Source organism: Artemia sp. Qi Xiang Cuo, chromosome 2, assembly GCF_049724085.1.
Source record: "Artemia sp. Qi Xiang Cuo chromosome 2, ASM4972408v1, whole genome shotgun sequence".
Lineage (NCBI taxonomy): Eukaryota > Metazoa > Arthropoda > Branchiopoda > Anostraca > Artemiidae > Artemia > Artemia sp. Qi Xiang Cuo.
This window is the reverse complement of record NC_142795.1, coordinates 7139675-7162562: the sequence shown is the minus strand read 5'-3', so window position 1 is coordinate 7162562 and position 22888 is coordinate 7139675. Positions and strand designations below refer to the sequence as shown.

General features: G+C 35.2%; 2 protein-coding genes across 5 annotated transcripts in view; both read left to right on the top strand.

The window, feature by feature from the left end:
• LOC148954853 (pyrimidodiazepine synthase-like) overlaps positions 1-22888 on the top strand; it is a 317734-nt gene that overhangs the window by 108665 nt on the left and 186181 nt on the right. The window lies entirely within an intron of this gene.
• Positions 6929-22888, top strand: part of LOC148954857 (uncharacterized) — a 31973-nt gene continuing 16013 nt past the window's right edge. The window contains exons 1-3 of one of the 3 annotated variants that reach the window (XM_089098928.1): positions 6929-7305; positions 11641-11756; positions 21373-21568. In XM_089098928.1, coding sequence (XP_088955054.1) covers positions 11727-11756; positions 21373-21568 — 226 coding nt within the window. In that variant the 5' untranslated portion in view covers positions 6929-7305; positions 11641-11726. Of the gene's footprint in view, positions 7434-9643; positions 9955-11640; positions 11757-21372; positions 21569-22888 lie in introns of those variants that run through there. The other 2 variants (XM_089098926.1, XM_089098931.1) reach the window with 2 other exon arrangements.

The window sequence follows — 22888 nt, the reverse complement described above, 5'->3', positions numbered from 1 at the left end:
AGATAAGATTTATTGCAAAAAGCCTGTGGGCCATAGCAACACATAATACAATCTATAAACGAACACTCAGGAACAAAATACAATTTTAGATAGTAAAAATCAAAAAAGGAAAAAAGAAAAAGAACAACAAAACGACAAAAAAGAAACACACCAAGGTTCGACTTTTAACCAACAAACACCATATAATAAAATTCAAATCATAAAAATAGCATCAGGCTATCCCCTCAAACATGATTCCCTATATTTAGTCCCTAAACGAAGAAACTTACACAACTGTTTAATAGCACATGCGTTCCTCTCAGCCATCCGCTCTATTAACCAGCATTCGCTCCCAAACACTCGTCCGAAACAATCAATCCGCAACTCAGACAGCTCTTCACACTCGGATACAAAATAAAATAAGTGATCATTCGCCAATCCATACTTTGGGCACAAATAAAGGCCAGCCGCCAACCTAAACTCTCCCAAAAATTTCCTTTTCCCACCTAAATCCAAACTATCCCCTCTTACCAACAACAAATTCTTCAAATTCTCTTTATTCAACCCAAATTTAAGATAAACCTCCTCCCCCCAACCGTCTTTGGCTTGGGAGTAAAACCTCAAAGACATAGATTGGTCCTTATGAGCTTGCCACTCTTGGATTTCTTGGTCCTTTAGGGTTTGCTGGACTTCCTTCCATGCTGACACGGTTTCATCCATAAAGCCTTTTCCTTAAGTCCACATCTTCGAAAGTCCACAAAGGTCCAGTATTTTCTTAACCTGGTTTGACCAAGAATCATGTCTACTATCCTTTAAGGTCTCCAAATAAGCTGCCTTAAGAAGCCAAAATCTTGGTAGCCTAATTTTTTTCTCCCAGAATTTTACCATTCTAACCAATCTAACACTTCTTAAAGAAAAAAGCCCCAAATCTCCTTTCAGTACCACTGAACTAAATGAATCCTTCAAGCCTAGAATTTTCTTAAAATATGTTAGCTGAACTACTTCTAGCTTAGCTCCTTTAGCAAAACCCCAAACCTCAGAGCCCCAATGTAGACTAGAAGCTACCTTTGTCTGGAAAACTCTTTTCTGGATCCTCATGTCAGCTAGCTGATTTAAATTATTTCTCAATTATATAACATATTTATTAGCCTATTACCCCTTAAATTACAATCTTCTACATGCCTAGACATCCCCCTTAAAGCACTAAACTTAACACCCAAATAAACAAATTCATCATTTACCTCTAAAACCTTTCCTCCAAAATTAGAAGAACCTCTCAATCAACATCTCCTTTACTCCTAACTACTAATACTACTGATTTCTTAGCGTTCAACTCTAACTCCTTCTTTTCTAAATAATTTTTTATTATATTTAATTGCTTCTGAAGGTTCTCTCTGCTATCCGCCACTAGATGCTATATTATCCGCGAATAACATGCATGATAGACTAAATCAATCCAAAGATACATAAGGGGCTCCATTATTTTTCATAAGCCTATCTAAATCATTAACAAACAAGGAGAAGAGCTTAGGAGATAATGTACATCCTTGTTTCACACCCAGATGAGACTTGACCAGCCTAGAAAAATTTCCCATAACCTTCACAGAAAATTTCACCCTCCGATACATATCTGCTATTATTGCTACAAAACAAGACGGCAAGCCTATTTCTAACAGACTTTCAATTAATAACCTCCTATTTACCGAATCAAAAGCAGTTTTCAGGTCTAAAAGGGCTAAGAACAGTCGACCAGTTTTTCCTCTAGCATATTTCTTTCTCAATGCATCCAAAGTAAAAACATGGTCAATAGTGCTGAATGTCGATCTGAATCCCGCTTGTACCTGGCTAAATATTTCCTCCTTATCTAACCAATCTCTTAGCCTAAATTCCAGAACCTTACAAAACAATTTACTTACCACATTCCCCATAAAGATAGACCTAAAGTTTTCATGTAACTTCCTATTACCTTTCTTAAAAAGAGGCACTGCTACAGAAATGTCCCTTGAGCGAGGCCAACAAGCTTTCTCTATTACAAACGAGAAAATTGCAGCCAACATGGGTATTTAAGTTGTCCTTCCTAACTTCAGAACCTTTGTAGATATACCATCTGTTCCTGGACACGAATTTCCATTCATCCTTTTCAACTGATCCCAAATTTCTTGTTGAGATACAGGCCTAGTTAAATCATAATTATTCTGCCTAAAAAGATATGTTGCCGTCCCTAGACCTGGCTCTCTAACCTCTGAACCATTCAACTCATTCGCCATAACATATTCTGACTCTCTATTCTCAAAATAATCTGGCCACGTCTCAACTGCTGGGACGTCACCTCTTATTCCCGTGCCCTGGATTGAACATTTTACAAACGACCAAAACTCTCTTGAATTATTCACACTATAAGCTCTCTTAATTTCCTCATTAATTTTCTTATGCCTCTCTATCTTTTTAACTCTTTTAACCCTATCATAATCTGACCTTAGTTTCCTATATTCAGCTAACCGGTGTAAATTTGTGTCCTTGTCCAAAGGGTCTATGGCTTTAAGTACCCTGAAAACCCTAATTACCTCTTCCTTTTTTTGCCTACATTCATCATCGAAAAAACCCTTATCTTTTCTGGTCGGATGTTTTTTATCCTGAGATAAAGGCTTGATTCTCTCATAAATTATATCTGTAAGTACCGAAACAACTTGGTGCAATTCAGCTGGTTCTGAAAAATTCAAAATCGAATGGCAATCATTCTGAAATTCCTCACTTTCTAGTTCCATTTTAACCAAATCTTCTTTCTCCTTGGCTATCCAAACTGGTTTACGGATCCTTTCCTTGCACGTAGAAAAACTACGCCCGGGGCGAAAGAGAAAAACTACATAAAATATAATCAATTAAACTCGGGCTAAACCCACTGTAACACGTAAAATTACCCACACCAAAATCTCCCCCAACCTTCCATTCATAGTTATTAACCCTTCCTTTTTACCAAAATTTATTAAATTCCTTCCCCATCTATTTAGTTTCCGAGACCTATTCCTACTTTTCCTACTAGGGAAAACATACTCACATTCATTCTCCAAACAAACATTCTGACCTGATTCATTTACAAGGGGCTCACCAACCTGCAACTCGTCCTCTTCACTAGTATATGCATTGAAACCCCCTAGAAAAACAAAATTACGGCGAAGTTAAATTCTTTTATACATCTGTGTTCCATTTACAATTAATTCCCATGTTTCTTTACGGCTGTAAGAACTATTCTTCAGAGGAAAATCAACAACACACACAACAAGGTGAATGTTTTTAACTGATAATAATAACCATAATAAATTTTCAGACTCACTTTTTAGCCTACGAAATAAATTAAATACACCCTTCCTTAGAAGCACGGATACTCCTCCATAGTATCTGCCATTTGCCGAGACTTTTCTTCGACACTCAAAAACATCAAAGTCTTCATACGACGAAAATTCATCTAGAGAATTCCACGTCTCGACAAGGCAGACAACATCCCAACTTTCACAACCGGCTGATGTACTTGACTCTGATAAATTTTCTAACTTTTCCCTACTATAACCTTGTAAATTCGAAACAACAAAACTTAAGCACGATTCACTCTGGCCCTGTATTCCCTATTCTGGCAATTTTGACTGCTTCCCAGGCACTACTATATCCCCCCAAGTAGGATGCTCCTGATAAAAAACTGGAGATTTCACTATCTGGCGAGGCGCAAATGATTCGTAATCCTGAATCGTCTCCGTTTCTCGAGCACTTTTTTTTGCGCCTTTATCCTGCTCCAAAGGGCTAATGTTCTTATTATTTCTTTTGCCCCGTCTCACACTCTGCTGAGATAAATCCACCGCAGGTTCTTGGCTAACGGGGGTATAATACTGCCCACAAATAAAAGCAGCCGGGTCCCCATCTTCTACACTAAATACCGAAGAAATGCTTCCTAAGCTCTACCAACTAGCAGCTGAATTTACCAGTCCTCGTTTGTCCCGTGAAATAATCTGATTAATCTGATTTGAACGAGCTTAAGATGTACCAGGTTCTTTAGAAATAGCATGAGGGCTAACCATCTCGATACTCGTACGTTTTTCTTTTTGAACTACATTCGCTATCCCTAGCGTGACTGATTTTGATCCTTCGTTACTTAGTGAACTTGCATTGACCATTACTTCATTTGCCGTGCGCATATTACGATTTAAATTGGAACTCTGATGATCATGGGTTCTTATTTCCTCTACTGCTATAACCTTCCGTTGTTCCCGATAAATTTCTTTCACTTTACCCAATTCACTATCGTATGCAAAAATCTTATCCCCCACGAAAAGTCTCACACCCCTCGGCTTTGGACGTAAATGGCCTTCCGTACGCGCGGCTTCCAAAATTGGTTTCAACTTTCTCCGTGCCAATAAATCTGAAGAAGTATAATCTGGGGCAACTGACAAATGAAACCTTTTGAAAAGTGCAGCCGAAGTAAATATTGATTTTTTCAATTCCGTAGACGCTAATTTAACTACGACTGGTTTGACTTTCTGGTTTGAAGGTAAACGAAAAACATCTTTAATATCTGTCTGCATAAACCTGGCACCTCTTACAATTTCATTTAAGCATCTAAGAATGTCCTCTTTTAGACTAGAACCCCTTATCTTTGGGTCAAAATTGTAGAGTATCACATTACACCTTTTTTGATCCGCCTCGATTCTATCCATTATCTTTTTATTCTTTGAAATTTCCATTTTAAGCTCACGAACTTCCATTTCTGTATTTTCCGATCTTTTTTCCACTTCACAAATTTTCTTATTTAGAGATTCCGAAATTGACGAAATTTCCATAGATAACTTTTCTACCTTTACGCACAAGGGATCCCGTTTTTTAAGCTCTATTGACATTTCATTTAATTTCTTTAAAATCTGTAGCTGGACTTCCGTTGATTCCGTCATCTTGATGGTAATTACTCGCTACTTAAAATAGAAAGGCGTACCTGTTTAACAGTCAATTATTTAATGCACGCTGACTCAAAGCGTGCAATTAGCTAAGCCACCGTTAATAATGCCACGGCTAACAGCAATTCCAAGTGAACTTCTCAGCAAAATCCAAAGATAATAAACTTCTCGACAAATTCTGCGGGATATATATTTCACAAGTAAAACTAATTGAATGTTGGATCATGTATTTCACAATTTCAGTCATATATATAATCCGCTTTTTAGATGTTCACTGAATGAGAACTAAAACTGAACTGAACTGATATGTTTTTTGCTATGATTGTTTATTTAATTTTTGTTCGTTTTGGTTTCATTTATTCTTTTATAGTAATTTCTCGTCGTTTTGAGTTTGAAATTTAAGAGGTATTTGTATCTCCTGAGCTTAAGTTTAAAATGGCCTTTACGTTTCTTTGAAAATCTTATTTTTCGGAAAGTTTTTTTTAATTAATAAATATAAATGACTGACTCGAGTTAAATATTGACATTAATTGCAAAGTTCAAGCTTACACAGACGATGTGTGTGTTGTCATAAGGGGTTCAAAGGTTTCAAATATGGAAAGAATGGCAACAAATGTTTTCGATAAATTCACTGATTGGGCTTCAAATAATAAACTCACCTTTGATATGAATAAAACCGAAGCTATATTATTCAACTCCAAACATAAATCCTCTACTTTTAAGCTATGTTTCGGTGGTAATATAATTAAAATTCAAGATAATGTCAAATACTTGGGGGTTATTTTAGATAGAAAATTACTTTGTTCTCCTCATATTATTTACAGAGTGAATTCGGCTAAACAATATTCCAGCCGCCTTAGAATAGCCAGATCAACTTGGGGTCTAAAATCGTTTACCCTAAGATTGCTGTATAAAAGTATTATTGAAAGTATTATTCTGTATGCTGCTCCTATATGGATCAGTGCAATCAGGAAAACACATATAAGGAAAGCTTTACTTTCAGCTCAAAGGCCTTCTTTGATTTGGATTTCCAAATCTTTCAGAACTGCCTCAAGTGAGGTCATATTCACCTTTACCGATGTACTTTCAATTGACTATCGAACTATTGAAATATCTTTGCTACGTTACTTTAATAGAAATTGTCCTAATTTATGGCCCAATTCCCCCCCCCTCCTGTTTTTCCATTATTCCACCATTCTACTGATCACAGTACCTTTACTGATGAATTAGCTGCTCAATTTTTGGGCACATATATTACATTACAAAAGAATATCATTCCCTTTGTGTCTGTCCCCTGTACCGTTTTGACTAATGCTATTTATCACAAATGGTATAATAGGTTTGAGAATTCCGTCAGTAGCTGGACAATGAACTCTTTAGTAATAAGGATGATCTTTTGTCTTTTAAAAACTTTACCCCGTCTCCTTACTTAATCCAATTTATAACTGGATATAGCCACCTAAATTATTTTTTACACAGAATTGGGATAAGCGACACTCGACTTTGCTCATGTGGCCGTGTTGAATATTGTTATCATTTCCTCTTTGAATGTAATAGTTATTCTTGTCCTCGCTCGCTTTTGATAAAGTGTTTAAATGAGTTGTTTATCTTATTTCCTTTCGATTTGCATTTGCTTAGTATTTGTAAACTTACTCGTTCTCTAGTGATTCAATTTCTTATTGATATGGCCTGATTTGATCAATGTTCATAGTTGATTTCTAAAGTAATATGCTTATTATTTAGTTCGTAGTCTTTTTTTCTCATTTGTGGGCTTTGTTGTGTTTATTTCTCTCTTTTTAACGTTTTACAGTTTTTGTAGTTGCAGAAGTGAAACACCGGTGTCCCGGTTTATTCACTAATAAACTACTTATCTATCAACCTTTCGGTCGGTATTAATTTCGGTCAGTGTATAATTTCGCTCCATGGACAAGTCCATGGAGCGAAATGGCAATACATCTTTTCTTTTTGGCAACGCAAAACTTAAAAATTTAAAATAGCGGACAGTGGGTTGATCTATTGGTCTTTTCTGTTATTTGAATGTACGGGAACAGAAGACAGGAGGAAGAATATTAGACAGTTTATTAGAGAAAAAAGAATTCGACAGAGTAGTGACATACTAAGTGGAGCGGGCTTGAACAGTGACTGTGTTGATGGATTTAAGTTGATATGCAAGTTCTTAGAGGATATTAATCGGATAGCCTACATCTTATAGGCTATAAACCAAGTAGTATAGTGATTACAAGAAGCCTCCTGAGTCCTTGCAGGAAGAGAGGAGGAACCATCCATTTCAATATCTATTGGTCTTTTCTTTAGATTTATCTAGCAACAAGGAAGAAAAAGGGAATAGCCTAAGTGGTTGGGAGAAAAGAGTCAGCATATAAAAAATTAGGCAAAATGTTTGATTCACAGACTATTGAGAAAGGCCAGCTAAGAAATAGGATAAAATATAGTGTTAATCTAGGCTACAGTTAGCCCCACTCAAGAGTAAATACTGTAAAGTTCTGAAAACAACTTCAGGTAAATATTTACCAAATCATATTATTGAGTTACAAACAAAGTGAATATACCACTTGATGTCTTTTTTATGCTCTTTGTGAATATAATAATCATTTTTGTCAGAACTGAATTTTAACCCCCACCCCTGTATAGGCCTATACCAATTCAGGGTATATAGCCTATTTGCACATTAGGGGGTAGGGGTAATTTTATTTCTGATGTAAATAAGAGGTAAGTTTAAACTGTCCCCCCACCCCCTTAATTTGCAAATATGTACCCTTAATTGGTATATATAGGGGTGGGGACTAAAATTCATTTCAGAAAAAAATGGTTATTTCTTTCATGAAGAGCATAAGAAAAGGCATCAAGTGGTATATTCGCTTTAGTTGTAACTCAATAATATGATTTGGTAAATATTTATTCAACTTCAAAAAGTACTTACCTAGGCTTATATAATTACTAAAAGTCCTTCACTTTACTTTCCTGCTCCTGCCCTAAGGGACAAATACACATCCCAAATAATATATTTTTTATGCATTGTTTTGTTGATGTTGCTAATTTATCATTAAACCCTTTTGAACTACAGGTTGTTATAGACCCATGGCAAAATGCATAGACCATGTATGATATAGGCTATAAAGCCTATTTGCATATTAGGATAGGATAGGGGTTAAATTAAGCAAAGTGCATTTAGAAATGACACAAGTACCCTAAGTATTTAGGATTTTATAGAAGTTGTCAGAAGTTAAGGTAAAATTCTAGACTAGCTAATTTTTGTTATCTTAGAAAGTGGTTAGATTGGGAAATAAAACTTTCATTATGAATCCAGGGTCAAAAAGAACTCTGGGAAGGTATTGCCAAGCTACTATGTTAATGCTCTTCTATTGGAATTTTGACAAAACAACTTTGAACCTTAATTCCCAGTTTCTTTTTCTCTGGTTTTAGTTTTGAAAATGCAATTCCTGTTATTTGAGTGGAATTTTAAGCCATATCAATAGGCTCTGTGTAAATTTAGGAAGTGTAGCCTATTTGCAGATTTTTGAAACCTCATAAACTAGGATTGAGTGTAATTATGAAGCTAAAAATATTTTCCTTGCACTTCATTTAAGCAGAAGATCTATTTTGCAAGGTATCATTTTTATAAAACAAAGATTAGAGAGAGAAGGATTAGAGGTAAGTACTTCAAAACAGCTTTCAGAGACATACTTTAGTCTGTAGGTCTTCCAGTATTTCATCTTTATATATATTTCATCTTCCTATCCTACCTACTTTCCAAGGTAGCAAAAATTAGCTAGTCTAGAATATACCAGTGTTAATAGTTTTTCCTTTTGAGCAGGCCTAACTATTATAGAATAGCCTGGCCTACCTAAAATTCTTGTCTAGGAGCTTCTTACTATCTTGGATAGTAGTTATGATAGGTGAATAAAACTTTCAGGAATAAATAATTATATGGCTAAAAGAATTCCCAAGAAAGGTGTTGCCAAACTGTAATGTCTACCCTTATTTATATCCAGGGCTTAGAAGATTCTATACACAAAATATCTGTTACCTATTCAAATTCTAACAAAAATAAATGTTACCTTAATTTTGAGTTTTTGATCTCTTTTGCAGGCCTTAATTTTCAAAAATCTATATCCTGTTATTTCAGTAGAATCTTAAGTTATATCAAAGGGTTTTTCCCATATATAAAAAATAATTGTTAGGATCTTTTAAGGCCTTATTAATCAGGATTAAGCAAATGTATGACAATCAAAATGCTTTTTTGTGTGCATTTGGGCAAGATGGCTGATTTTGCAAGGTTTCACTTTTACACCACAAAGATTATCAAAGGTCATTGCCCTTTAGAGGGAAAGGCAGCAGAAGTATTTGCTTCAAAATTCCTTTCTAAAGGATCATTAAGACTCTGGATGCATTCCTGGGAGTTTTTTTTCTTCTAACCCAACTACTTTCCAAGATATTAAAAACCCCTAAACTAGAATTTTATCACATACCTACCATTTCAAATTGAACTTCATCCTGAATACAAATCTAAAATTGATTTCTAATACAGTTTTATACCCCTTTCCCTCCATTATGGTTAAATATATACCTCAAACTGTATATATGGAGCAAATTTTTAATACATGACCCTACACTTGTGTACAGGAAAAATAGAGGGGATACCATTCTAGCCTATAAGATAATTAGGGCTGATGCTTTCCCAGCATTATTCCCTACTGTTGTTCCCTATTCAAGAACTAGAGGTTATCACCTGAAACTTGTCAAGCAGTCCATCATGTCCAGAGTCCTCACTCAATTCTTTTCCTCACAAATTGTCAACAGTTAGAACAAACTGTATGAAGAAACAGTTACTGCTGAATCCTTTGATGTTTTCAAACAAAGGCTGGATGCTGAGGGGTCCTCCAGAGAGTGTAAATTCAACTGGGATGCTACTCATCATCCAACTGCAACTGGTCACTAAAGAACTTAGAAAACAAATCAAATCATCATTCTGAAGCTCTGTAAGGAGAAATCGTTTGATTGCTTCAAGCTGCAATTTAAGGTGACTTTTCTTCAGTGATTTGATGAAAGAGGTTGACTCAAACTGTTCAAGATTAATGTAGGATATATGGGTGAATGCCATCTGGACCAGCAGATTTATTTAGTTTGAAGGATATAAGTTCCTTTAGAACAAATGTATCATTAATCAGAATTGGTTCCATCTTATGTGATATATCATATAAAGGGGGTGTGGGATAAACAATACTGGAATTGGAGGAAAAAACTTATGAGAAATATTGGTTGAAATTTTAACTTTCAGCCCAGGATCAGCAACTGATTGACTATTGTGCAGGATATCTGGGACTGTGCATCTGCTGCTACATTTTTGAGTGACTTAACACCAGAAAGATTTAGGGTTATGTTTAACTTGCAACTGAAAACTCCAAACCCCAGTTCTCCCTCCCCCCTCCCCCTCTATGCCAGCTAAAATTCAGTTTCTGCCAAAAATCTTGTCAAAACTAAGATAACCTTGGATAAGTAAAGCATCCAAAGAAACAGGTCAGTTTTCTTTAGTATATTTTTTACTGTCATTTTTACTTGGTTTGAAAAAACTGGCTCCAACTTTGCCCCTCCCCCTTCCTCCAGGATTTTGACAAAATTACACCACTGCCAAAATATACCTTTACCCTGGGAAGTTGTTATTAAAATACTATGTTTATATTTCCTTATCTTTAGGATTTATAAGATTACATAAATAATAGGTCTATACAAACATAAATTTTGACAGAAAATGTTTAGCTTAATTTTTGGATTTTGGTCTCTTTTTCTTTGCCTTTGGTTTTGAAAATACCATTCCTATTATTTCAACCAGATTCTAGGCTATGTGAAAGTTTTTTTCCTTAATTTAAGAAATGGATTTTAAAACCTTATAAATTTGTGTTAATGAAAGATATAAGGCTCAATACCACTTCCCTTGTGTCTCATTTAAGCAGTAGGCTAGATATATTTTTCAAGTTTTCAATTTATAACCTTGATAGGGTGTAATAATTTCTTTCACTTCAGTGGCAGTAAAATCAAAATTCTAGTCAAATAAGCTTTCTTTAAATTTCTCGTAACCACTGGTTAGGTGTAATTGTCATGTTAATACAAGAAAAAGAAAGAAAAATAAACATACATCTATGATCCGCCTTCTTGGGAAAATATAAAGTGTTTTTTTTTTTTTTGTAGTTAGAGGAGTGAAACCTCTGTCCTACAGATTTACAACATGTTGAAGTTTGTGGTGCAATTTTATATCAAAATTTTGCCCCTTGGAGATGGATCTTTTGTGCCAGTAATAAGAAAGGCCTGATTTCTTGGTTAATTTGAAGGGCTTCTTCCCCTAAAATTAAAAATATTGCCCCCAAAGTGCAATTAACCAATTTTGATTCTGGCCTCTCCTAGGAAAATTTCATAAGCAGATGTGAAACCAATGGACAAAAATCATCCAGATTCCAGGGATGATATATACTAGTCCAAAAATCCCCTATGAACATACTTATTCAGGCACATGAATAATTTTTCAACATTCAAGTCAAAAGACAAACAAAATCATAAAAAAAATTCATATTTTGGATTTGATATTTGAGACTATTTTTCTCATCTCTGGCTATCTTTTGGAATACTGTCACTATTGAAATGAGTTATCTGACTTTAGTCAGATAACTCATTATCTGGCTGGTATGTATTTAATTTTTTTTTTTTTTTTTAGTTGTTGATGCCTTTTGAAGGACTGGGTGAATTGTGGTTTGTCCAAACTGGCTAAATTAGCTATGCTGTTGATGACTCTGAATTAAAATGTTTCCATTTGACAAGAAATTTGGAAAAGTAAGTTTTTTTTAATTTGTTTTTAATTGGCTATATTCAAGCTTTGTTTATTTAGGAGAAAGGCACTCACGTTTTTTAGGTCATTGCATTGGGGTTGCATTTAATATTGTCAACCAATCAAGTTTGATTTTTTTGCCAAATCCTGCCAATAATTTACCAAAATGTATTATCTTATAGACATAGATAATATGAATAACCACTTTGCACGATTATGTAATCCCGGGTTCAATAGAAGGAAAAATTTACTACCAAGCTTCGAAAGGCTTCTGCTAAGAGCTGGTAGAAAATCGTCAAAGAGACTTTTCTGTCGTCTAAGTGAATTTCAAGTCCTTCTCTAAAAATGAACAACAGGACTAACAGGCAAAGACCTAAGTTCTTGTTAAGCCTTTGACGAATTCTCAAACCTGGACAAAGACGGTAAAGAAGCTCACTATTTCCCTGATCAGACTGATACTGTCCTCCATCGTCTGAACTACTCCAGTCCTAAAACTCTACGCATTCTGTAGTGTCTTGGTGTGAAGAGATCCATGGGTCTTGACAACATACCTAATGTTATGTTGAAGTCATGCAGTCCTTAATTAGCTGGACCTTTGTCATCAGTTTTCCAGCTAAAAGTGCTATGGGAGGGCAGGTTGGTTGCCCACCAACCACTTTTGACTTTAAAAAATGACTAAACCCTCTCTGAAGCTTCTACAACAACTCTTTCCATGCCAAGTAATCTGGGGAAAACAAGAAAAATAACTCAATAATACATCCAAGCCTCATTGATCTTAAATTAGGCACAAAGTTGGAGCTAATTTTCCGAAGTCAAGTGAAAATGACAGAGAAAAGGGGAAAATGAGCCAAATAGCTCCATAAAGACAAAAATAGCCTATACAAAAGGAAACTGATCTGTGTCTGTGGATGCTTGAATTATGTAGGTCTATCTTAGTTTTGAAAAGATTTTTGAAAACACTAAATTTCAGCAAGGGGGGCGGGCGCAAACTGTGGTCTGCGAGGGCAGTTGCCCCCCACCTTGTCCCATAGCAGATTACACCTCTTGCTAGTCTTCAGAAGGCATGGGGGCGTCAGCCCTACTCATGTTAATTTCTGCTCGTTTTGAGTTTGACTTGTTGATTTTTTGTAATTTCTGTTCGTGTTAGGTTTCATTTATTTATTGATGGGGATTTGTGGTAGATCTACGTTTGGAAAATTATTTGACTTTATTTCTGCTCGTTTTTGGTTTAATGTATCTCTTTACTTTTATTTTAAAAAATTGTTTTGTGGGAAAAGTTTTTTAAAATAAAGAATATTTTAAATCTTTTCGTTTTTTTTTCTATAAGAATTCATAGTTTGGCTTGCTATTTATGTGTTGGAGAAACCTTTTCGACAATTTTTAATAACATACGCCCTTTTGAAAATTATGAACACGTATAGTATTGTTAGATTTAGTTTTATACCTCCTCAAGTTTCTCTGAAAAATAAAACTTAAATATCTTTCCCAAAATATTGTATCTACGGTCTTTTGACAACCTTGATGCACTTACATTCTTTTGACTTAGTTCAAATGTAAGAGCAGAAGTGCTAATAGTAACAGCTCTGAAAGTTTCAACTTCATAACCTCAGTCGTTCTTTGGATATCGCTGAGATGTCTTATTGGCAATCAGCATAAACACAGTGCCTTATGATTCAATTTTAAAACATAATGGGAAAATTGGATAGCTTTGGTGGGTGGACAAACTCAACACCCCTAGAGATAGAGATATATTTACTTGACCTTACACCTTTTCTGAACAAAATGACTATCTCAAAATTTTGATTAGGCCTAGATATGTTTGGAGAACTAGTGGGCTTGAGAGGAGGCCTTTTGCCCTCCAATCATTTCCGACTCTTAAAAAGGACATTAGAACTTTTAATTTCCAAATAAAATGGACTCCTTTAAAAGTTTACATGATATTGCTATTCATGATACAGCTGTGCTGCCTATGATATTGCTTGTATGCCCTTTGGCCTGCATGCATATTGTTTTTTAGTTTAATTGAAGATCCCCCTTAAAGCTTCACATTAATACTCTTTGCGTCATTAGTTACAGCAATCGTAGTAATAGTATTATTAGTATTAGACCCCGGCGCCGCGCCGATGAGAGAAGACCGGCGGCGGCGGGGCCAAAAACAGCACGCCGCCGGTAATATGTCGGCGGCGCGCCGTCGGTAAGATGTCAACGGCGCGCCGCCGGTGCGATCAGAGTTGACCGCCAACAATAATGTTTTCATCAGTCTTTCTCAAATCGCAGCTTCAATTCACAAAAAATTTGAGCCTATTCATGAGTTCAAAAATTCACAAGTCGCTGGCTGGAAACTGGTCTTCTTCGTTATTCATCAAGAGAAGTAGAGATCTGGTAGAAATGAAATGGCTGTGTGAATTCTTAACATAAATAATTATCAAAATTAGTAGGTTTTTTTTCATCAAGCATTGCTGCATACAAAACTTCAAATACCGTATCACAAAATTTGTCAGTTATCTGGGTAAAAACTTAAAATTTAAGTTTGAACTTAGAAGCTTAATTTTTTTTTAATGCCCTTTGCCAACATCTGTTTTGTCACCTTTAAAACAGTCGAATTGGTTGACTTTGATATTGATTGTTTTTTTTTTTTGCTCTTTTGGATTCTTAAAAAGGCTTCTTGTATTCAAGACTGGTTTTTAATAACAATTTAAAAAAAATGCATTTTAAAGTTTTGTTTTGGCTTATTTATGGAATATATGTCATGTAGGCTAAGGCTGAACTGCTGCTTTTTTATTGCTTTTGGCTGCTCTTTTGGATAGTATTCATTTTTCTTTTGGGGATTCATTCCAAATTATAAATTTACAAATACCTAATATCAGTCAAATTATAAACTGCATCTAAAAGGAATAAATTTATCAACTTGAAAAATACATGATGAACACTTCACATGAGAACACTTCAATTACAATGAAACAAAAAAACTCAATGGTTTATTCGGTATGAAGAAAAATGAAGTGCCAGCTATTTTCTTAGGTAAAAAATGAAAAGCTCATTCATTTTAAATGTAATTAAATGAAATAATATGCAGACTGGAGTAGATCCAGGAATATGTTGAGATTTTCTTCCTAGTTCGTCACTTTTAATCCAAGCAAAATGTTAGGAGACTTAGTATCAGTTATTGAGTTTAAGCTTTGATTTCCAAATGCTCACAAAAATTATCAAATTTAAGAAAGTCACAACAATGAATCACCTGTGGTGAAAATACTCAAAGACTCCTCTTTGATCCCCACCCAGGCTCAAAGCTTCTGCTATGGTCAGTTCCATGGAAATCTCCAAAGAGTTTCTTTTTAAAATAGCTTTCAAGCGTAGTTAGGGGTGTTTAGCCTTTTTTGCTATTCTTCAAAGCTTTGAAAAAAGTGTTATAATATTGCAAATGTTACATTTGTTATATTTGTGCATATTTTCGGTAATTATTTGTGGGGTGATCGAATTTTTGAAACCACTGTAGATACATAAGAACGTTTCAACATCTAGTACCCTGAGGTCATGAGACTGTCAAAGACTCCTCCTTGAACCTCCCAAATTGAAAGCTTTTATTATGACCGGGCCTTTTAATGTAACTTGGGCACTGGACCAAGGGTGCCATTGTCACTCGAGCGCAACGTTAGGTGTGGTTGTCGATACCGCATTCGTCACACCAATTCGTTTTAGTGTGATTCTGCCTGATACTAATGAATGAATGTTTTCAAAATAAACCTGTTTCATCAATAAGAAAAAAAACGGGTTGGACGCATATGTCCCTTTCCCTTTGGACGATAAAACCATGCAAGTGCTGTATCAAGTATAGCTCACGAAAATCTTGTTAATTTTTGTCAACTTGTCAACTTTTTGGCGTCCCTGCTTTCAATAAAAGAAATCAAGGTACTATCACTTAAATATAATAACTCCCTATGCCCCCCCCCTTTGGATACCATCTTGATAGGATACCGTCTCTGCTTTAAATAAAAAAAAAATTATCTTATTGGCACCCCTGCTTTCAAAAAAAAACGAGGTATTGTCATTTAAATATGATAGATCACTACCCCCCCCCCCTGGATACCACCTTGATAGGATGCCGTCTCTGCTTTAAATTAAAAAAAAAACTTGTTGGGATCCTTGCTTTCGATAAAAAAATCTTGAGATATTATCATTTAAATGTAATACCTCCCTACCCCCCCCCTCTGGATACCCCTTTGATAGGATGCCGTCTCAGCTTTTAATTAGAAGAATAATTTACTTAATAATTAACTAGGTTGCTATATGGTTCAAACAAACACGCAAAATAACGTTAAACAGTTTAGTGTTCCTTGAAAAAAAAATTTAGGGTATGAGTAAAGGGGTACAAAGACTACAACAAAAATGTCGAAATTATTCAGATATACCTTAAATTATTGGAAAACTGAGTCATAGATTCGCCTTGGCATTCCAAAGATCCAAAGAATCTAATTAAAAGGGAGCACACACAAAAGCCAAATTAGGCCAGTAGCCTATAAGAAATCGCAAAATACCCAAGACAATGAACAAGTCCTAATGGGGGGGGCCTGGGTCTATCAAAATATTTCAATGGTTTCCCAGGGAATTTGATATTATTTTCTTCTGTCTCCACTTTAAATGAAAAAAATAATTATATTTTTGGCATCCCTGCTTTCAATAAAAAAATGAGGTATTATCATTTCAAAATGATATCCCCCTATCCTTTCCCCCGATATGCAATACTTTACAATTTATTTATGAATCATATTTTTGGGATAACTTCCGGTTCAAACTTTAATTCCCCAACCTTGTACATAGCTTAGTCTATAGCTAAATTTTGTCTCAATAGAAGGTTTTTTTTGGGGGGGGGGGGGGGTTAAAATCTTTCAGAAAGAAGATTTTATTTTCTATCAGGCGTTCAACAATTGAGTATTAAAAATTAAGAAAATCTTATCTAAAAACAGCAAAAAAAATCTGCAAACTTACAATTCAGCTGCAGAAACAATCTGTCGGCTGTCAATTTCAAAATCCAGCTGAAGGCTGAAGCTTTATAGTAGTTAATACTTTCTATAATTATATTCAACTTGAAAATAAAATTCTTGACTACGAATGATGTATGAAATAGCGACTGGGAAACTGCATTCGAAATGATTTAAACTCATTTCATAAAGACGATACTTTGTTTTGTTAACATATGAAGAACTGTGCATATCGTAATATTTGCAATTGCATATTGCATCTGTCTGGTTTTTATGCAAAGTAACAAAAGAGACGAAAATTAATGAACAAGAGAATAGTGAAGAATTATGGTATGCAAAGAATATTTGGCAGGGAAAGTCACTGGTGATAAATCGCTAGGGGTGACACCGTGATTGCGTGATTTTCGGGGATTCGGGGAACCAAATTATTTTTTCGGGGTGACGCATAGATTTTGGGGGAAATTCCCGAAAATTCGGGAATAGTGTAAGCCCTGCTTGATTTCTAATCAGGAAAATCGAAATACTAAACCACACGAGAAGGAAAAGCTCCGGCTTTGCGGTTGACGCAATAAAGAATTGCCGCAAAATTAATTTAAAGTCGACCGAACGCCGCCGCCTCTACCGGCGGCGGCGCGCCCGCGGCAAGCCGGCGGCGTTACGACCATTCGGCGGCGTTGGGTCGATCCGCCGGCACGGCGCCGGGGTCTAATTAGTATGCACATAGTGCCTTCGCGTCGGTTCTAAATCTGGTACAGCATGATCTGAAAGGTCAAATTTAATAATGTAAGGTGGTCCTGAGATATTGTAGTCGCACCAATTCGACAATCTAGATGCTCACAGTTCGTTTTTATTTAGCCCAACATCTGCCTAAACATTCCTTCACCTTAATACCCTTAGTTTGCACAGTAGCAATTGTTGTAGTAGCAGTAGTATCAGTAGCAGTATGCACATAGTACGTTTGGTTTTCTCGGACACCCCCCTCAGCAAGCGTTGAAAGTTTCAACTTAATACCATAAACCATTACAGAAGCATTACTTATACGTCCTCTTGACAACCTTTATGCCCATGGTTTGTTTTGATTTAGTTCAGCAATGTTTCAGTATTCCCCTAAATTTTTGCCTTAATACCCATGGTTTTAATTGCATAGTAATAGTAACAATAATAATAGTAGTAGCAGTAAAATTTATAGTAGTGGCCTTAGCTTTAGTAGGAATAGTAAAAGTAGTAGTAGTTGCTGTTGTAGAAGCAGTAGTATTAGGATACAAATATCGTCTTTTGGTTAGTTCAACATCCCCCACAACAAGGCCTATAAGTTTCACCAGCCATTCCTAAGATGTTGCTGATACGCCCTTTTCACAACCTGCATACAGACAGCGTGTTGTGATTCGGTTCAATTTCCCTCCACAGTATGCACTTCATACCCGAAGGCTTAGTTGTAATAGTAGTTACCAATCACAGTTGTAGTATTTTTAGTATTAGCTGTACAACTAATGGTAGTATTAACATATGTGGCACTAGTACTAGCAGTAGTATTAACATATTGCGTTTTGGTCAGTTGAACATCCCCTTCATCAAGCCCTGGAATTTTCTACTTCATACAATTAGTCGTTGCTATAAAACTGCCGATTTTTCCTTTATATAATGTGTATATTCTACTTTTAATTTAGTTCAACATCCCCCTCAACACTTCCTGAAATTTTCATCTTAATACTCTTAGCCTTAGTAGTAGTTTCAATAGAAGCAATAGTTGAAGTAGTAGTAGTAAAAGTAACAGAGACAGTAGTGCTAGCAATAGCGTGCACCTATTGCCTTTCGGTCATTTAAGCATCCACTTTAAGCATTCTCTTAAAGTTCCCCCTTTTAACAATTTGCCGGCACATAATGTATTTTGATTTAGTTCTAATTTCCCCTCAATATTCTCTCAAATTTTCACCTTCATACGCTTAGCCCTAATAGTACTAGTATCATAGTAGTAGTGTATTAGTAGTGTTGTATTATCAGCAGGAGTAACAGTCGGAGTAGTAGCATGCACATGTTGCCTTTTGGTCAGTTGAACATCCCCGTCATGATGCCCTGGAAGTTGTCCCTCATGATGCCCAGTAGTGTGCAACGGGATTTAACTTTTTTCTTCTTTTTTTGCTTTAGTATTAGCAGTGTTAGTAGTATTAATAGTAGCGTACACATATTGGCCTTTTGGTCAATTGATCTTCCCCTTTAATCATTCCCTGAATTTTCAAAGCTATTTGTTCTAGTCCATTCCTGAAATACGGCCTTTTGACAACCTGCATACACATAGCGTGTTTTGATTTAGTTCTAGCTTCCCCTCTATATTCTCTAAAATTTTTACCTGCATACCCTTAGTCTTAATAGCGCTAGTATCATACTATTTGTGGCAGTAGTAACAGTAGTAGTAGTGTTGTATTCAGTAGTAGTAAGTCATTACTACACTTAGTCATTCCTGAGTTACGCTTTTTTGACAATTCGTATGCACGTAGCATGTTTTGATTTTGTTCAACTCTCCCCTCAATTTCCTCTGAAGGGTTTGCTTGAATCCCCTTCGTCTTTTTGGAAACTAAAAGGTCAAACATGCCCACATTTCTCAATAACAAATGCTATAGGTAAACAATGGGTGAATTACATAACTTACAGTCCTTGCCCTGAGGGGTGTGGAGGGGGGGGGGTTAAAATCCCAAGAGATATATTTAATTGACCTTTGAGCTATACTGAATGAAGTGGCTATCTTAAAATTTTGATTGGATATGTTTGGGAAATTGATGGGCGTGGAAGGAGGCCTGGTTGCCCTCCAATCACTTTTGACTCTTAAAAAGGTCACTAGAACTTTCTACTTTCAATCGTATGAGATCCTTTCGAAGATTATAGTTACTTTGCTGTAAGCAACACACTGCAGGGCCGACGGGAGGATCTTAGTACTCAAAGAAGCGTTGTTAATCCGATTGCTTACTTACTTCGAAGTTTCTACGACAACTCCTTCTATACGAAGTGCCTGGGTCTGAAAAAAAAGTAATACATTGTGGCCACTTTGCTCTTTACTTAGGCAGCGCTTTTGCGCTGCCTATGATATTTATGGTCGATTTTTATTCTCGTGGCTCCAGAATTATTGGACTTTAAACGATGTTGAAGTCAGTTTTAAAACGGGTCTGAAAACTGTTTATCTGTAAAAGAAGATTTTTGGCCTCGTTCTGGGGCCGTGATTCCCAACTTGGGGCGCAGGCCCACGGTTGGGATATGGCAATATTTTGGTGGGTCATTGACAATACGTGCACCCTTCGGCTGACTATGCTTTAGAGCCTCATATTTTAAAAAAAGGGTTTTGATGTGAATGACGTCACATTCAAATGCATTTAAAGAGAAAAAAAGATCGAAAAATAGAAAAGATTAAATTAAACAGATATCATTTTGAAAGTAATTTAGGTCATTTTAAGTCATACATATGACCAGTTTTAAGTCGTTTTAAATCGTGCTTATGATTTTGTAATTACTTCACGTCTGCACTGGTTGATGTCGTCTTGGGTTGACGCACTGACGTAAGTAGTATTATTTTACAGGTGTCGAGATAGGAGAAGAGGTCCTCGTCCCGAGTAACAATGCAAAATTTTAGAAGTTCTGTAAAATTTCCTTCATAAAATGATTTCTCCATAACAATAATGAGTCAAAATTCTATCACAATTATATCTAATTTTTATCTAGTGCAATTTTTTAAGAGCTTCGGGAGGATACATGTCCAAGAACAATCCCCTGGATCGGTCCGTGTTTCGGTTTGTAGTGAGTAGTTTAAGTGTACTTTTCAATTTAGGGAATTTAAGCAGTTTAAGTATTTTCCTTTTGACTGGGAAGGATTTAGGTCAGATTTATTTGAGGAAAAGTGGTGTTGTGACTATGGTTAAAAATAATAAAATTCTATAGTTTTCACTTAAAATACGTCTTATATGCTCAGTGATTTTGGATTGTTTTTAAGTTAGCTGCCACTTCTCTGTCCAGGAATATAGTCGATTGACTCATCAAAATTTACTATAAAAAAAGCGCTTAGTTAGCAGTTTTATTAGTGGCTTTTTGGTCTGCAGAACTGAGGTAAGGCCTTTCTGATGAGGAATATGTTTGGTTCCCTGCTTGACATTTGTAATATAAAAAATGGTGTTTATTTTTTACACTAAGCAGGGTAGTTTGCCGAAATAGTGGTACTGGTTTAAAATTTTTAACATTTAATTTAAATTCTAATTAAAATTTAATTTAAATTTTAAAACATTTGTTATATAAAATATGACCTTTATTTTTTACACTAAGCAGGGTAGTTTTCCGAAATAGTGGTACTGGTTTTAAATTTTTAAACATTCGTAATATAAAATATGGCCTTTATTTTTTACACTAAGCAGGGTAGTTTGCCGAAATAGTGGTACTGATTTTACATTTTTAACATTTAATTTAAATTTTAATTAAAATTTAATTTAATTTTTAAATATTTGTAATATAAGAAATGGCCTTTATTTTTTACATTAAGCAGGGTAGTTTGCCGCAATAGTAGTACTGGTTTTAAATTTTCAATTATAGAGAATTTTTCATATAAATATTTTGAATCTATTCTTTTGGTTTTATATTGGAATCTTAACATGCTGAATATTTTCAGATTGAATATGAGACGGGTGAGCACAAGACAATTCAGTCTACTCTTAGAAAGAAGCTTGCACCAGATCTGATCAGTCAACGTCAGGGTCCCGGTGGAACCAAACTGGCTTATGTTGAGGCATGGAGGCTAATTCAGTTGGCTAATGAAGTCTTTGGTTTTAATGGATGGAGTCACAGCGTCACGTCACAAACAATTGGTTTCCAATATTCTAATTTACTCTTTAGCTTATAAACTCGCTATTACTGTAGGCTACAAATTAACGCTGTAAAAACAAGAACAGATATGGGCTTGTGATATGTCTTCAAAATCTGTTGAAGTAAAAGAATGTGTTCAGAGTGAAATAATAAATTGCTCAACAGACTCATAATAAACAATTTGATGAAAAAGAAAAAAAAAATCAATATGAAGACGACAAATGGGTCTATGGTCAGTAAATGAAAACGAAGACAACAAAAACAAACTCAACGGATATTTCCTCCGTATACAACAAGGCGTCTTCAGCGTAGAAAAAAAAACTAAAACTAAAAAATATATGTAAAACTAAAATAGACTAACATAAAATATATAATATATAATTACTCACATATACAATTGGCAGCTACCTTCATGAAGCCACAAAAGTAACTGTAGTTTCATTTCCATTTCCAAGAAAAGGAAATGTTGGAAATGTATATTTTTTGGTGTTCTTGGATGTTTATTCACTTTGTTTTATAAAGTATCTAAATATTGAGCTTTTTGGCCATAATACTCTTTTTTTGGAAGCAAAAAACTATAAATAATTGGTAGTGTAACTATAACTATAATTATATAACTATAATAATATATTATATAACTATATAATTATAACTATAGTTACAATTATATAACTATAATTATAACTATTAATCACAAAACTGTAATTGGTAGTGTAAAGTTGGTTGGATTTTATAGCATTCTAGGCTGTACGAAAATGATAAAGATTGAAACCTAAATAACCCATTGGGTAGAAGAAGATACATTAGTTTACAATGTATCATACAGATACATTGGGTAAGAAGATACATTAGTTTCATCTGAGTACTGTCCAAACGTCGGAAGCCTGATATTGTGACAAGTGATTTTAGTACCAAATTAATGCATACAGTATTTTATACCGTGAAACGTTCTACAATTAATTTTGTATTTTATGCTGTAAAATATTTTTTTTAGATCTAAAACTTTTAGATGTAAAATTTGTAAAAAAAAATTTAGATGATGGTATCAATATGACCTTAGAAGCCTTTTCTGGAGAAATATAAGACCTGTGTCTAATAGCGTTCTATTTTTCTAGTTATTGCGGTAATTATACTATATTGCCTGACTTTTCCTGCTATAATCTAATCTGCAAATGTAGTTTTACGTTAATTCGCACATACGCTAGATTTGAGTTCTCACAGTTGCCCTATGTTTTGAGAGATGGATGAGTGAGTCTTTGCATCATTTTTTAGGGGAATGTAAGGAATTGAGGGGATTGTGGCTGGAAATTTTTGGTAGGGAG